Genomic DNA, 16844 nt, shown 5'->3' on the forward strand with positions numbered 1-16844 from the left:
TATTTGGATTCAAAACACCTCCCACAGGCTCACATTTTGAATCTCATGGTGATATTTTGAAGGCTGTGGATCCCAAAGGAGGTGGGGTCTGATTGTTAGAAAAAAAATGGTTACTAGGAGTGGGCCTTTGAAGACTATAGTTGCTTCTACACACACACATACAGCATATGCATGCACACCCTCATCCTCAGCTGTCCTGTGAGGAGCATCTGTCTTGATGGACAGGGATCCTCTGACATCATGGACTTCCCCTTGCAATCCTTTCTTTCCTTAAGCTGCTCCTGTCAGGTTCTTGTCGCAGCTTCAAGAAAAGTAACAAATGTATTTGCTAAAATAGTCACTTAACATTCACTGACTCTGAAGCTTAAAATAATTAGGCATCACATCTGTCAATATGGATTGGACAAGTGCAAGAGCCACACCTTAGCCTTTTGGATTGCTATAACAAAATAACTTTGACTGCAATTGATGAACAACGGAAGTCCATGACTCACAGTTCTGGGATTGGAACATCCAAGATCAAGATGAGGAGACTCAGTGTCCAATAAGGACTTTATAGACGAGGCTTTTCCTGTGTCCACACACTGCGGGACACACTGTCCCTGCCTCTTTCATAACTCTGTTCATGAGGGTGGTGCCTTCATGATCTAATCGCTTCCTAGAGGCCTCTCCAACATCACTTTGAGGTACGCATAAAGGCCCAACTTACAACGTTTGGAAGGATGCCGGCATTCAGGCCATCACAAGCCATTGGTCTCAAATCCTCAAAAGCCTTCTGAAGTCCAGAAGCCAGAACCCAAAGTACGTTCACACCCTGCTGCTGTTTACTCGCCTCCAGGCGTGGGAAGAGGTGGGGGATGACCATGATGGGAACTTAATGGACTATGTGGGAGCCAATTTTCCTGCTTATCAGGTTGGACTCCTTTCCTCTTTTCTCCTTAATAAATCAGATGTCCGTGGGCTGGTGATGAGAGCGCAGGCCACCGATTCTTTGGGTCACACTTTTACTGCATGTAGCTGCCTGTAAGACTGAATGGAAGGGAAGGGAGGCACCAGACAAGTGTCAGCCCTGAGTGTGACACCTCCTCCACCCAGCTCCTGCCCATTGTGCAGGGTGAAGGACTGGTTTTTCTGCCTAGGCAGGGAGAGCTCTGAAGACGGGTGTGAGGTGTGTGTGTGTGTGTGTGTGTGTGTGTGTGTGTGTGTGTGTGTGTGTGTGTGTAGCTTAAATACCCTTAGCTGTCTATCTGGCAGGTGAGAAAGAGGACCAGATGGTCTTGGACAGAGTTCTGCTAACTTACACCTGAGTGCTAAGACTGACCTGTGGCCTATTGTGATGCAATTCATGAGTTAGAGCTGGTGTTTCTTAGTCAAGAACAATGGTGTAAGACTCTACAGACTGGAGCAGGTGAATCACAAGTTTGATGCCAGCCTGGGAAGGACATATGTGTACACACACACACACACACACACACACACACACACACACACCTGCCACAAATCAAAACCGAGATGGTGTTTACTTCTTTAAATACCTGAAATAAATACAAAGATGAAAAATATTCCATGATTTATGAAACTGACATGAAACAAAAGTTCTCTAGTGTGTGTGTATGGGGTTGGGTGGGTGTGCATGAATATGCTGTATGTGTGTGTATGTTGGTTGTCCTTGGCTGTCTTTCCTCAGACATAGGCCACTCTTTTTTTTTTTTTTTTTTTTTCAGAGTCTCTCACTAGGACCTGGAGCTTGTTAATTTGGCTAGTCTAGCCAGCAAGCTATGGATCTGCCTGTCTCCCTTTCCCCAGCACTGGGATCACAGGTATGTGTGCTATCCTACGTGGTTCTGGGAATCACATTCAGGGGCTTGCTTATGCAGCAAGTATTTTATGGCCTGTGTTATCTCCTGGCCCCGAAATTGAAATTTCAGTGTCCACACAAAAAGTTCTATGGGGAGACAGCCATACACATCCACCTATGTATTATCCATGCTGTTTAGTTCTTCAGGGGCAAGGTCAGCAGCTGCAACAGAGAACATATGGTCACTGAAGAGTAAAATGCAAGTTGCTGAACTTTGACCTAGATCATGGACCAGAAGCATTGACATCACCTGCAGCCTTCTTAGAAGCCCAGAAAGTACCTCCCAACCTCCACGCAGGCTGCTGATCCCCTGGTGATCTGCCTACACAGGACAGTTTTGGAAGCAGCTCAGATCTAGAGGAGGCAAGCCAACATCTTCCTAAGAGTGCCTGTGGGATAGTCCCTCATCCAGTTAGGGGGTTATTAGTCATTCACAAGTGAGAAACAAAAGACCCCAGAGTTCAGTGCTGGCCCAAGGTTATAGACTTCAGATGTATCTGAGCTGGGACTTCACCTTGGTCTCTGCAGCCCTCAGCAAAGTGAAACCCAACCTCCATGTCTATAATGTAAAACTGGAGGCACCAAGCTGGTGGCTCAAGATTAATGACAAGGGGGAGCAGACATAATAAGAGAAAGAGAAGACCAGGTGTCCCCAGGCTTCCCGGTCTCCCAGTCCTAAGTGCCTGGAGCTGAGTCTTAGCTGTCCTACCTACTAGCATGGCCTTTGCCTCTAGGTTGCCCACATCCCTGATTCACTGTGGAATTCCTGGTCCCTGGGCCATCTGAGATTGCATCCTCTGGTCTCAAGCCATGGCCATGCACATGAGCAACCTGGACATCTTGTCAGGCTATGATGCTGGTGGAGCAGGGCTGGGGCCGACCTGCATTCTGCATTTCCAAGAGGCTCCAGTGTTGCTGAGCTGGTGGTCCTCCTATGAGGCACTCTTAATTGACAGGGCAGTGGAGGAGCTTGGGCCTGTCTGACTCCAGAGTCACATGCACTTGAGCTATCACCTAACACATCCTAACAGATGCCAACACTGCTGACCCTTGTCTCCTAGGTGTCTGGGAACCCCAGACCCAACCCTTCGACTTCCGGTGGATCTTTGTATATACACCGCCATGTTCAAGTACCGTGGTGTGGGAAAAAAAAGGCTGGTTAGCATTTATCATCTCAGCACTGACCTTCCTAGCATTTCAGGCCTCAGCCTGGGAGTGTGGGTGTGTCAGTGGGATAATTCTTGGGGCCGAGGCCAGAAGTCAGGGCAACAGACACAGGCTCTGCCACTGCTGCCTCATTGTCCGGAGGCTTAGTGGAGTCTGAGAATGAGAGCATGCATGTGCGCACTCCCAGACAACAAGCCCACACTCTATGCTCCTGGCCTTCCTGGACAAACATAACTGCCTGCTTCCCCAAACTCCAGCTCTTCCCAAGAAGCCAGAGATGTGATGGGTTTTCCCCAGGAAGCTTGCTGGGCAGCTGTCTGTGCTGAGACGCCAGGAAGGACACTGCTTCTCCTGTGGGCTGACAATAAGACTGGACTCTTCCTGATAGACACCAGGCTGTGTTCTGTACGGGCTGGTAGAACTTTCTGGAAGCTCGCCTCCTTAAGCATGGGCACCAGAACACAAGGAAACAGTGTGGGAATGTCATGTGCAGTCTTGTGAGAGTAACTTCTTGGTCTTAGTTTATCTCACCTATAAAGTAGGTTTTGACAGCAAAAACCCATAAAAATGGTTTGCTCATTGTATTCTCTCTCTCTCTCTCTCTCTCTCTCTCTCTCTCTCTCTCTCTCTCTCTCTCTCTCTCTCTGTCTCTCTCTCTCTCTCTCTGGTATCCCCATGCATTTATGTGTATTGTACCTCAGGAGACTTCTACCTTGTCTTCTGAGATAGGGTCATCAGCCTGGAAACAACAGATTCGGCTAGACTGGCAGGTCAGTGAACCTCAGGGATCTACCTGTCTCTGCCTCCCTGAACTGGGATGACAAGTGCATGCCACCATACCTGGCTTTACAAACCAAAACACAGATTCTTGGCCCTCATGCTGTTAAGGCCAGTACTTGGCCAATCAAGCTGCCTCTCTAGTCCTGCATTGTACTCTCTCTATGACTCTCTAACAGTGGGGAGAGAGTGGGAGCCAGCGATTACGTGGAACTCCTCTTGCTGAGGACCCCCAAGAGGAAGGCACATATATATACACAGAGTCAGGATATGCTGGCAGACACTGACAGGGAAACAGGAAGGAAATCTTATCTGCTCCAAGATGATTTTGTCTTTCTTTAGATATGATGCGCTCCCTGGAGGGTGTTGACATCCACAAGAAAAGGTGACTTATTCTTAGTTCTTCCATAGGAGGCTGTGGACAGACTTCTGTCCCTGAGACAGATAGGGCCTGCAGGTGGCAGGGTACACACCTTTTGGAACGTAGGTTTGATAGTCATCAACCTTTTCTTCATTCTCTGAGATGAATCTTACTGATCTTGGCTTTAGGCCTGGTGTGAGGCCGGTGGACCAGAAAACGAGGGTCATTCTTCCGTGAAAGGTCAGTGCTCGTCTCAAAGGTACTGTATGCTCCTCGGTGGGGCTCTGTGGAGTCCTTTAGACATCTACTCTCCCCCAAGCTTGCTTTTTGCCTTTTATTGGGAAGAAATGATTCCACCAGGGTGTTCCTTATGCCTCTGACCTCACGAATGAATTAATCTATCTATGGAATTGTTATGACCATGTTGTACCCTACTCAAAGTGTTTCCATATTGTGTAAAACAGAGGTCTTTTGGCTCTCCCCTGCTTGAGAGATTTCACTGTGGTAAAAGACTCCATGTCCTAGGTGGGATTGAGTTCTTTCCTTTAAGTTCCACAGTCTTGGAATAGTCTTCCATCATGCCCCATGTATAAATCTTGTATAAATATTATTTGCTGTTGAGATAGGGCCTCATTGGGCAGCTCAGGCTAGCCTTGAACTCATGACCCTACTACCTTAGCCTCCTGAGAACTGGGATTATGGTTGTCATTATACCTGGCTTTATTCTTCCTTGCATATGAGATGGTCTCCACAATTTTTTGATGTCAGGGACTGGGTCCTATTGGTGGTCTGACTCCTAGTGTAGACAGGCACAGGTCTGTGGGTGTACCACAGGAGCGCATGTGCTTGAGGGTGGGTCAGTGACTGCACCCATTGGGTCCTGAGGGGGCTTTGCAAAACACCAAGGTCACTGATATCTCTTCACTAGGCAGCAAAAAGAGGGAGCTGTAGGACCTGCTGAACTTGATCCTGACCCTCGTGTGTGTGTGTGTGTGTGTGTGTGTGTGTGTGTGTGTGTGTGTGAAGCGTGTATACACCTGTGTGTGTCCATGTGTGGAGCCCAGATACCAATGTCAAATGTCTCTCTCTACCACTTTCCTCCTTACTTTTAGACAGGGTCTCTCTGAACCTGGAGCTCATTGTTTTAGCTAGATTGGCCTGGCCAAGGAGGCTCTGGGATCCACCTGCCTCTGTTCCCACAACATCTCTGTTATAAACAGGTGCTACCACATCTGGCTTTTCCATGGGTGCTACAGATCTGAACTCAGGTCTTCATGCCACACAGGACACTTTACCCAGTGTCCCGGCTCTTCTCTGCTGCTAACCCTTAATCTTGATAAGATGACCCGTGGGGACCTATGCAAACCAGGGCTTAGAACTAATTTCCAGGGACACTTGCAGGCTCAGAGGGTGCATCCTCTCACACAGATAGGTGGAAACTGTTAATGCACTCTCTCTCCTCCTTTGCTCAACACCAAAATCTGCTCTGAGCTATCTCAGTGAGATAGAAGTCCCGGGAAGTTAAGGCATTTTCTCAAGTTCCCGGTGATGGCAAATGGCAGAGCAAGCTCACAACCAAGGAATACTGGAGTCTGAAGCCATGTCCCTCTGCAGCCTTCCTCCCGACTCCACAGTCACATGCCATCTCCTGCATTTCAGCTCTTCAAGTGATGGGTAAGTAGAATATGCTCATGCACATATGGAGAAACCGCATTTATGTTAATAACTGGCCCACAGGAACAGTGCTGGCCCCAGGGATGTAGGGGCTGGCAGGACAGTTCAGGTTTCTTGAATCTAGGCCGAAGCTCTTTCCAGTGAACCAAGGATGATACAAGGATGTGGGAAGTGGAAGATGAAGTCCACAGGGGAAGATCAAAGCCTTGAATCCTTGCTAGAAAAATGAGCTCCCTCCTGATCTCCATGACTCTGTCTTCAGTATGACACATACTAGGCTGACAGAGCCATAGAATACCTGTCCCCAGCCTCTGAGAGTTTAGAAGGGTAGTATTTTAGTATTCAAAGGCAGAAATAAAAATAAGGGTATATAGGCTGTTCGTGTGGTCATGTGTGAAATGTGTGTGTGTATAAATATGCAATGGATTACCCTTCTTCATGGAAGCAGGGCCCTGACCATTCTTCTCCTGCACGTGGCGTCACTCACATTCTACAGGCTTCTGCTGACCACAGGACACTGATGATTCTCCTTTCTGGCAGACTCCCAGTGGCAGAAGAATCTTTGATTTGTTAACTGATCCCCTGGGCCCTAGTCCTCCACTTGATTATTTTCTTCTCCTCCCTCTCCAGCATGGAGTTTGAGGACCACTTCCTCCCACTGACAGAACACAGTGCTGGGAAAGCTTGCTACGTGAGTCAGCCTGAGGGAAGGGAGCTGAGTCCAGGCTGCTTGGAGCTGATGACGGCAGGGAACTGGGGCAAGTGGCAGTGTGGGAGATGATGCAGCTGCTGCAAGCACTGCACACGGGGACCGACACCTGGTCCTCCAGAACACGTGGAACTACTGCAGGGTGCCTTAGCCCTGCCACTCACTTCCTTTCAGAAGGGCAGTGCTGTGTATGCAGCCGGAAGAGTTAGGACCTCTAGTTCTCCGAAAGCTGCTATCATCTCAGTGGCCACACCCTTTACTCCTCTGAGCTCAGCCAGACTGCCGCAGGACTCCAACTCCACCATTTCTTGCCCATGCCTCAATTTCCCCATCTGTAAATTAAATACAAAATCTATCTATCTATCTATCTATCTATCTATCTATCTATCTATCTATCTCTTATATCTGTCTTATATTATCTGTCTGTCATATTGGTTCCTTTAATCACTATTGTGATTATGATAGTCTCCTTTTACCCATGGTTTTGCTTTCCATAGCTATTTGAAATTTGAAAATATCAAATGGAAAATTTCAGGAATAAATAATTCCTAAACTTCTGTCCCATGCCACTCTGAGTAGAATGATGACAGTGTGTCCCAGCCTCCTCCCAGCTAGCTGCTCCTGGTATGAACCATCCTTCTGCAGCATTTCCGTGCAGTATATGCTACCCTCCAGTGAGTCACTCAGTAGTTCTCAGAGTTGAGAACTACTGTTTAGACAAGCATTTCTCAACCTGTGGGTCCTGACACCTTTGGAAGTTGAATGGCCCTTTCATAGGGGTTACCTAAGACCATTGGAAAACATGGATCTTTACATTATGACTCATCACAGTAGCAAAATTACAGTTATGAAGTAGCAATGAAAATAATTTTATGGTTGGGGTCACACAACATGAGGAACTGGATTAAAGGGTTGCAGCATTAGGAATGTTGAAAACCACTAGTCTAGGTATTGCTGTGCTTGGGGGTCAGGTGACCCTTGTTTTACCTTATGGTGATCCTGAAATTTGCAAGAGTTATCAATTTGCATATGCCAAAGGGAAGTTGTAAAAACTGCAGACATACGTTGGCACATTTTGTGTTTTCAGGCCTTCACTTGGGGGTGGTAGAACTTATCATCCCTGGATAAAGGAGACTTCTGCATTGCTATAGTTTGCATTACTATCACAATTACTACATTCCTGTCTCAAAAGTGTGAATGGGGCCAAATATCTCAACTCTCATTTCTTCTCTGTTTGGGGGGTATTCTAGTGCTGTGTGGCCTGGGCAAGGTCCTGCTCCTCTCTGAGCCTCAGGTTTTATCTTCTGAGTGGGGTGCTAGAATTCAAGCTCTGACAGGGAGAATCTGGGGAAGTAAGCCCAGGGCAACTCCCAGGTGGGGTTAGCTGCTTGTGCTGGAAACTGTTGCCCTTATTTTAGGAGTTTACCCAGAACTGAATTAAATTCCTTCCCTCTTTGTTTGTTATGAGCAGCTGCTTGCTTTAGCTCAGTAAGTGGTTAATCAAAATAATAATTCACATTTGCTACTGGACTTCGAAGCTTTCTTGCAGTGAATGTATGCCAGCTTTACCTGCCACCCTCCTAAGCACAGATGGATGTATTTATTCTGTTGTCATTACAGCCCTAGGTGGGACTTTATTGTGTCTGTGTTAGAGTTGTGGAAATTGAAGTGCATATAACCAGTGCATGGGAAGTCAGGTCAGAACCTGGTGAAATGTGCTGCGTGTTTTCCACCACACTATGTTTGGGACTTACACTTGACTCTTTGTTTGAAACAAGGTCTCACTATGCTCCCTAGGTTAGCCTCTAACTCCTGGGCTCAAGCCATCCATTTGCCTGAGCCTCCCTAGCGGATGCCTTGAACTTGTTTTCTAATGCTGATGGTGTCGTAGTTGATGCTCTCATGGCTGTGGCTAAGGGACTGACAGAATCGACACCAGCAAGAAAGGGCTTACTCTGACTCACATCAAAACTGCCATAAACAAATGCTTTGGTCTGTGCATGAAGCATTTAGAACCAGACATGTCCAAAGAAGTCCTTTGTCTTCACCTTAGTAGACAATGGGTTCTGTGTCCTTGCCAACACTTAGTGTTATCAGTCCTTTCATTTTTAGCTACATTTTAGCCATATTTTAGACAATAGGTTCCTGTCCTTGCCAACACTTAGGGTTATCAATCCTTTCATTTTTAGCTACATTTAGCTACATTTTAGACAATAGGTCCCCCCCTCCTCCCCAACACTTAGTGTTATCAATCCTCTTCATTTTTAGCTACATTTTAGACAATAGGTTCTGTGTCCTTGCCAACAGTTAGTGTTATCAGTTCTGTCATTTTTAGTTATATTTCATTTTTCTCAATGAGTGATGCAGAGGAGTCCATTTTCACCCATACATATTTGGCATTTGCTGATGTTTTTGGCAACTTGACATTCATTTGACTCATACTGAACTTGTAGCCAAGTGACAAGAGCTCATAGTCTCTGACACTGCTTACTCATCTCTCTCCTGCTGACTTCAGCTGAATTTGGAGTCCTCAGAGCAGGTCCAGGTATCCTTCGTTCTAATATCCACCAAGTGCCCACTTGTTCCAGGCACTGAGCTACGACTTACAAGTTTCTCTTAATCCATACACCCAGCATGTGAGATTGTTATGTTCATTATTTTCGCTTTGCAAAAGAAGGAATTATGGTTCCTTCTATGGTGCGGGAGGTTAGGTAACTTACAGCATCACAACACACAAGTGGTGGAATCTAGATTCAAATGAAGATCCTTAGTTGCTGTGATGTGCTGCTTCCAAGGAGGAAACATTGAAAACTTAGTAGTGTGAAGACTGTAAAAACCTCATGTCTGTGAATACTCATGTCCTTATATAAAATGGCATAGTAGCTGAACTTTCTGTATACCTATAATATACAGCACATATACATACTTGTCACACATTTAGGGAATAATGGCAAGAAAAATAGACATTTTCAGTATAGAGGCAATTTTTTCTTTTGTCTTTTTGGTTTCCCTGTGTAGCCCTGGCTGTCCTGAAACTTGCTCTGTAGACCAGGCTGGCATCCAGGCAATTTTTCTTATTCAGTTCAGGTCTGTGCTTGGTTGACTCCACAGCCATGGATCCACTGATAGGGAATTCCCTCTGGACTTTGAAAGATGTCAAACTCTACAATCCCCACAGCATCATATTGTTTCCAGTCTTATAAAATATTCAACAGAGGAAATAAAATCAATTTTACCCAAATGCAATGATTTTTCCTTCCATCGGATGCTGCTGATGTTTGGGGCTGTATGGTTCTTTGTTGTGGGAGGCTATCTTGTGCATGGTGGGGTGTTTAGCAGCTCCCTGGCTTCCTGCTGGCAGGATCCAGAAGGACCCCACATTCCCCCAACTGTAACAACTAACATTGTTTCCAGACATAGCCTAGTGTCCTTTGGGAAGCAGACTCCCTGCTACTTCTTCCCCCGACTTCTGGAAAGCTCCATAGCATATCCGCCCCCTAGTTTTCTTTCTATTGCTGTGATAGACACCACAACCAATAGGAACTTGGGGAGGAGATGGGTTTTTGGCCTACATGTCCAAATCACAGTCCATCACAGAGGGGAGTCAGGGCAAGGACCTGGAGGCAGAGACCATAAAGGAATGCTGCCTCCTGGCTTTCTCCCCAGGACTTGCTCAGTTTACTTTCTTTACCACCCAGGACCACCTACCTGGGGTGGTACTGCCCACATGGATCGTAATCAAGAAAATGCCCCATGGACTTGTGTACAGGCTGATGGAGGTGATACTCAATTAAGTTCCTTCTTCCCATATGACTTCAGTTTGTGTCAAGCTGAAAATAACAACAACAACAATAAAACTCCAAACCGCCCAAACAAAAAACTAACCAGGAGACCAATGATTTTACCCTGCTTGTCTAAGCACCTCCCAAATGTTGTGTGTCCCTAGATTTGATTCCTGTGCCTCATGGTACCCACTGTTCTTCGTTTTAATGCAAAGGAGTTAGTCCATCTCTGTCTTGCTTTTTTCCTGGTTTATTGTGTTCCTTAAGCCTCCAGGCCCACCCAGCCTTGTGCAGCTTTCCCATGCCATCTCGGCAGCTCGATTCTGCTCTTCTCAGTGGCACACTCTTACTCGCCATTGACCACTACCCACTTGACTTTTGAAATCAAGTGTCAACTCATTCAGACGTCTTTCCCAGGTGGTTTGGGAGGTGAATGGCTCGTGAGGGCTCTGATGTCATGAATGGATTAATCCATTTATTGAATTGTTGTGATCTGCTCAAAATATTTCCATATTGTGTAGAACAGAGGTCTTTCAGCTCTCCCCTGCTTGAGAGATTCCACTGTGGTAAGAGACTCCATGTTCTAGGTGGGATTGAATTCTTTCCTTTAAGTTCCACAGTCTTCGCATAGTCTTCCATCATGCCCCATGTATAAATATTATTTACTGTTGAGATAGGGTCTCACTGGGCAGCTCAGGCTGGCCTTGAACTTGTGACCCTACTACCTTAGCCTCCTGAGAACTGGGATTATGGTTGTCATCACACCTGGCTTTATCCTTCCTTACATATGAGATGGTCTCCACAATTTTTTGAGGGCAGGGACTGGGTCCTGCTGGTTGTCTGACCTCCCAGGTAGACAGGCACAGGTCTGTGGGTGTACCACAGGAGCGCATGTGCTTGAGGGTGGGTCAGTGACTGCACCCACTGGGTCCTGAGGGGGCTTTGCAAAACACCAAGTCATTGACACCTCCTCACCAGGTGTCTTCGGGGCATGCTTTCCCTGCTGGACTCCAGCTGCCCATGTCCCTTCTTGGGAGAAGGTACAAGGACTGCAGGAGGTACATGTTGTGTTCTTTACCCTCTCAGCATGAACGTGATGTCATCTGCTCAGTCAGCTTTCCCGGAGTGTTCCCTGTAAGCTTTCTCATTTCAAATCTAAGGAGAGAAGCCCCCTTTCCTCCATGTCAGCATTCTTGAAAACCCGTGTCTATTTGTCTCTATCACCTTGCTTTGGGGGTTGACTTCTTGACCTCTGGGAAATCCCTCTTGCCTATGTATTACATCCATCTCTGTAGGCACTTCCTTATTTCTTCTTGGGGATTATTTTAAGCTTTAGGGATTTAATTATGTACTTGGGAGTCCTCTAACTTCACCAGAGCTGTCCAAGATGGTGCCAGTGGACAGATGGAACGGGGCAACTAGAGAAACAAGGGTCAAGTGACAAGACCTTGGTGACCATTTGGTCATGGAGACAGTAGAGATGACTCATCTGTCTCTGAGTTGTTTGTGCTGGAGATGGAAGATAACCCAGGGCCTGGGATATGCTAGCCAAGCACTCTACCCCTGAGCTACCTTCGTCCTTTGATTTCAGTTTTGAAGTAACTGGATGACGGGTATCTGCTGTGAAGATGGAAGTCACAGGAGAGGAAGAGGATGAAGGGGAGGCAAAGAGATAATGGACATTGTTTGCGATGTTTCCATGGAGACATGGTGACAAAACACAGGAGGTAATTGGAGATACAGGAAATACGACTCAGGGGCTGTTGACATGAGGATGGCACCTGGAGCTGAGGGAGTTACTGAGAGATAACAGTGTGCTTACAGTATGGCCATGGTCAGGGGTGGTGCAGGAGAATTTGTCCTAGTTTGAGGATGAGAAGGGACGCTCAGAAAGCTTAAGCGATGTAGAGACATCAGTTCAGGACAGAAGACTATCCACTGAATTAGCATGAAGGCCACTGGGAACCATGGGGAGGGCGCTTTTAGCTCAAAGGAGGAGGAGGAGGAGGCTAGAGACAGATTGTAGAGGTGGAGGAGGGGGTGGGCAAAGAAGGAATAGGGTTCTAGAGGGGGATCCCTCACTGTTCACCAGACCCATCCTGGGTCCTGGGATACAGTAATGGGAAAAGAGGCAAACATTCCTTTCTTTATCCTGTGGATGTTCTAAGGAGTCTGCACAGAGATATTATGGTTTGGATATTAAATATCCTCCCCAAACTCAAGTGCTGAATGTTTGACCCCCATTGTAGCAATTTAGAAGAAGAGGCTTGGGGGTGGGGTGGGAGTGATTGGCTCAGGAGGGCTCAGACCTCGTCAATGGATTCATAGCTCAATGGGCTTCCAGGGGAGTGGCTCTGTCACAGATTCTATCAGTCTTTCTCTTCAGCTGCCCTCATATGAACACCTTTGACCCACCACACTCTCTGCTGTGGTGAACAAGTGACTGTGAATCAAAAATTCTGAAACAGGCAAAACCAGACACACACACACAAACTTCCTAGAAGCTGGTTTTCTTACACATTTTGTCACAGAGGCAGAAGGCTGATTCACATTAAAAAAAAAAAAAAAAAGCTAATTCATTTTAAAGGCTGATTGGAATCACCATCTAACGAGCGAGCAGGCCTCAAGAGGCTGGTGTTGAACTTGCCCCACCCTGCCCTGCTTCCCCCTGAACCTTTGACCCTCTCAGATCACAGGGCAGTCTGGCAGGTGGAGAAGAATACAGGCCTGAAGTGCACAGTTGTACAGCTGTCTGAGCTGGTCAAGCCCCCCCCCCCCAATCACTTAGCTCTTGCTGAGGCCTGGAAGTATACTGCTCTAGCTCCCCACTGCACACAACTCTAGGATTGGATTTTCCCCTTGACTGGGGCCGACCCATCCCGCTCTCCTCTCATTGGAGGTAGGTCCATGAACCCAAGCAATCTCCCATGAGACATGGCGCTGGAAAGAGAGACTTCAGTCAGAGGTCCAAATGGCTTGGTTGTTTTCTCCAAAGCTAGTTGCTCTCTGACACTTGCAACTGAGAGGCTGACCAATACAGGTGCCCTGGATGTGGTCTGTGTAAGACACATTGTTTAGTTCGGCAGAAGCCGCCAACTCCAGGGGCACCTGCTGTGCGGCCCTGTTTGCACTTTGGCGTGCTAGCCCAGCAGGGGACAGAGGGACAAATCACACAGGAGCTTACAACGCGAGGAGAAGGTAATAGCTACTTGGTACAAAAGAATCACTGCCAACAAAGGTTTTTCCTTCATGTCTCTTAAGCTATAATCATGGAGAACTGGAAGCTATCAATTCAAGGGGATGTTCAGAGCTCAGGCTGAGCGAGAGAGACAGTCTATGCAAGGCAAGCTTAGAACAGTGAGGTGGGAGCAGAGGGAGGTGGACTGTGGATTCCTTCTGACACTTTCTTCTGGAGACTGTGCCGGTGGGGAGGGGCAGCAGATAGTCTGGGGGAGTCCTGGGGGACTGTGCCGGTGAGGAGGGCAGAAGATAGTCTGGGGGAGTCCTGGGGGACTGTGCCGGTGGGCAGGGGCAGCAGATAGTCTGGGGGAGTCCTGGGGGACTGTGCCGGTGGGCAGGGGCAGCAGATAGTCTGGGGGAGTCCTGGGGGACTGTGTCAGTGGGGAGGGCAGCAGATAGTCTGGGGGAGTCCTGGGGGACTGTGCCGGTGGGGAGGGGCAGCAGATAGTCTGGGGGAGTCCTGGGGGACTGTGCCGGTGGGGAGGGGCAGCAGATAGTCTGGGGGAGTTCTGGGGGACTGTGCCAGTGGAGAGTGGCAGCAGATAGTCGGGGGGGGGGGGGGGGCTGTGGTTGTACTGACTGTGTTGGTTCAAGCTCTTCACGTACCTTTCCCATGCCAGCATGGGCATGTCCCAGCTTGATCACCACGGGAAAATGCGGGGCTGTGAGCTGAAAGACACAAGAGGAAATCCCTCATTAGTAATCTCAGCATTGCCACAGGGCTGTCGGCTCTGTAGAAAGATTCGCTCCCAGAATGCTGTCAGGGATCCCTCTGCAGGTGTTAGCCCTGTGCTCTAGCTCCAACACACCTGCGCACCTCTGAGCTCTCAGAACAGCTTGCCTGGGAGCCCCCAGCAGTCTGTACAGACAGAGGTGCTCCAGACAACTGATTCAGAATTCTGGCTTTTCCACAGCCCAGCTGCAGGCAAGGCATTACATGGATCCCTGCCTGTTTCCTCATCTGCAAAACGGGGAAGATAATACCAGTGTTCGCACAATGGGAGGGTCGTGAAAATGGCAGGAACTCTTTTTTAAATGACTTTACTAGTTTATGTTCATGGGTGCTTTCCCCACATGTATGTACGTGCACCACATGTGTGCCTGGTGTCCACAGAAGCCAGAAGAGGGCACTGGAAGTTGGGAACTGAATCCAGGCCCTCTGGAAGAGCAATCAGTGCTTTTAACCACTGAGACATCTCTTCAGTCCCATGTCAGGAATTCTAAAACCGAGTTCAGAGAATGGCAGCTTCATTCTTCTAGCACACTTCTGCCTCCAATAACGAGTCTCCTCACCACTCTGAGCCTTCTTTAGGCCACTGCAGGAGTTCATGTCCTCTCTGCTGCTAGCACTGATCAGTTATACCCTACAGGCACGGCGTGTCTCCTGGCGGTGGCTTCTTTGGAGAATTCCACTGTTTTCTAGGCAACTGCCCTTGCCTGCCTGGTGCCCTGTTCCATTGCCAGGCTCTAATCCCAACACGAGGCTGAGTATAAAATCTGGGCTTCAGTCTGTTCTGCCAGCAACATTTTCTCCAGGCGTGTGTGCATCTCACCCTTTGATACAAACGAAGAGATCTGAGAGGAGAGACTGAGAGGAAGCAGGGTTCACACGACACTTGGACTTGTTTCTTTCATGTCACTCTTATGCCGTCTGAAGGGTGTTTGCTTGGTTTGTAGGAGTCTGTTCTCTTGAGGTCAAAGTTTATCTCTCCTTGCTACATAGTAATGACGTCAGTCTCTTCCTTTCGGATCAGTCTGTCCCTCAACAGGGGTCATCACATCCCCTTCTCTAGGCTGTGCAGATAGTCTGTCACCCTGTCCTGCATTGTTCCCACAATGCACTTGTCCTCGAGTATCAGGGCCCCCCGGGGAGCTCAGCTTTTCCTTCTCGGTGTCTACTACAGTCTTGCCCAATGGCCATCTGTGGATCACAAAACCACCAAATGAACTCAATTGTAAACTTGGTTGTATTAAGGGACACCTAGGAGATTGACGAAGCACACTCCCGCGTGTGTTTGTGAGTGTATTTCCACAGGCGACCACATCATGAGACTGTGACCTAATGGATGGATCAATCCCTTGGTGGACTCAAAACAGGACGGTACAGCTGGGAGGTGGTAAAATGTCGGAGGTGGGTTCTTGTTGGGGGACGTGCTCTTGGGAATTCCGTCCTGCCCTGGCCCCTTCCTATCAGAGTGCCATTCGGTTTCTTCTCTACGAAGATGTGAGCTGTTGTGGCACCCATGATGGACTGACCCATATGAAGCTGAGGAGCACAGCACACCCTCCTTCCATTGTGCTGTGTATGTCAAGTACTGTCTCACAAAATGAGAGAGGAAAAAAGCAAGGTACACATCACCTCATCACACTCCCACAATGCCCCTTGAGGCAATCTGGAAAGATACTCATTTATTATTATTATTATTACTTAAGCATTTTACAGATAAGAAAATTTTGCCAGCTGAGAGCTGAAGACTTGAACTGGATTCTGTAATCCCCAAACTCAGTTTGAATAATTTCCTCCTTATTTCAGGCTAAACATTACCATACTCCTGTACTCAAGGTGAACCAATTTATCTTTTTAAATAAAGATGTAACATTTGATTTTGATACCAAAAGCAATATGCACTCAGTGCAAAAGTTCGGAAACTGCAATAAACTGTTCAGCATAAAAAGGGCAATATCAGGTGTCCCAGCTTCTGTCGGCTAGTCTGGGGAAAAGCCCTATAGCTGTTTTTTTTTTTTTTTTTTTTTTTTTTTTTTTACTTGTTCTATTTTTTATGAAATTGAGAACCTAGTGCATATCCAATTTTGTTTCCCACTCTTTGCACCTAATAATAAGCGGCAAGAGCGTTTCTGGTGGTTATTGTTTGTTGGTTTAACGGTTATAAAATATTTCCCATCTGAAAGAGACTTCAAGAGCAGCACTGAGACATCACGTTGATGAAAGAAAGCACTGCCCACGCAGCTGAAGGCCGTGATGTAATTCTCTTCTCGATGTAACCCGTTTTCTCCCACCCTAGAGGGAACTGGTGTATGGCTCCTGTGTTTATTCTTCCCTTGCATTTATTCGTAATCTTACTATCATATAATTCCTAAAATCATTGTACATCTTTAAACTTCAGTTTTTGTGCTTTAAAACATTCTTTCACAATTTCATACACACACACACACACACACACACACACACACACACGCACGCACGCACGCACGCACGCACGCACGCGCCTGCTCACACACAGACTTGCACCATTTTGACTATGTTCCCCCTATTTT

At 47.3% G+C, this 16844-nt stretch overlaps 1 protein-coding gene across 2 annotated transcripts in view; it reads right to left on the reverse strand.

Moving 5' to 3' along the window:
- The window catches only part of Syn3 (synapsin III), a 439566-nt gene that overhangs the window by 57509 nt on the left and 365213 nt on the right, over positions 1-16844 (reverse strand). For both annotated transcript variants that reach the window (XM_028883656.2, XM_028883658.2), the window contains exon 7: positions 14175-14237. In XM_028883656.2, the coding sequence (XP_028739489.1) occupies positions 14175-14237 (63 nt within the window). The remainder of the gene's footprint in view (positions 1-14174; positions 14238-16844) is intronic.

Source organism: Peromyscus leucopus, chromosome 18 (genome assembly GCF_004664715.2).
Source record: "Peromyscus leucopus breed LL Stock chromosome 18, UCI_PerLeu_2.1, whole genome shotgun sequence".
Taxonomy (NCBI): Eukaryota; Metazoa; Chordata; class Mammalia; order Rodentia; family Cricetidae; genus Peromyscus; species Peromyscus leucopus.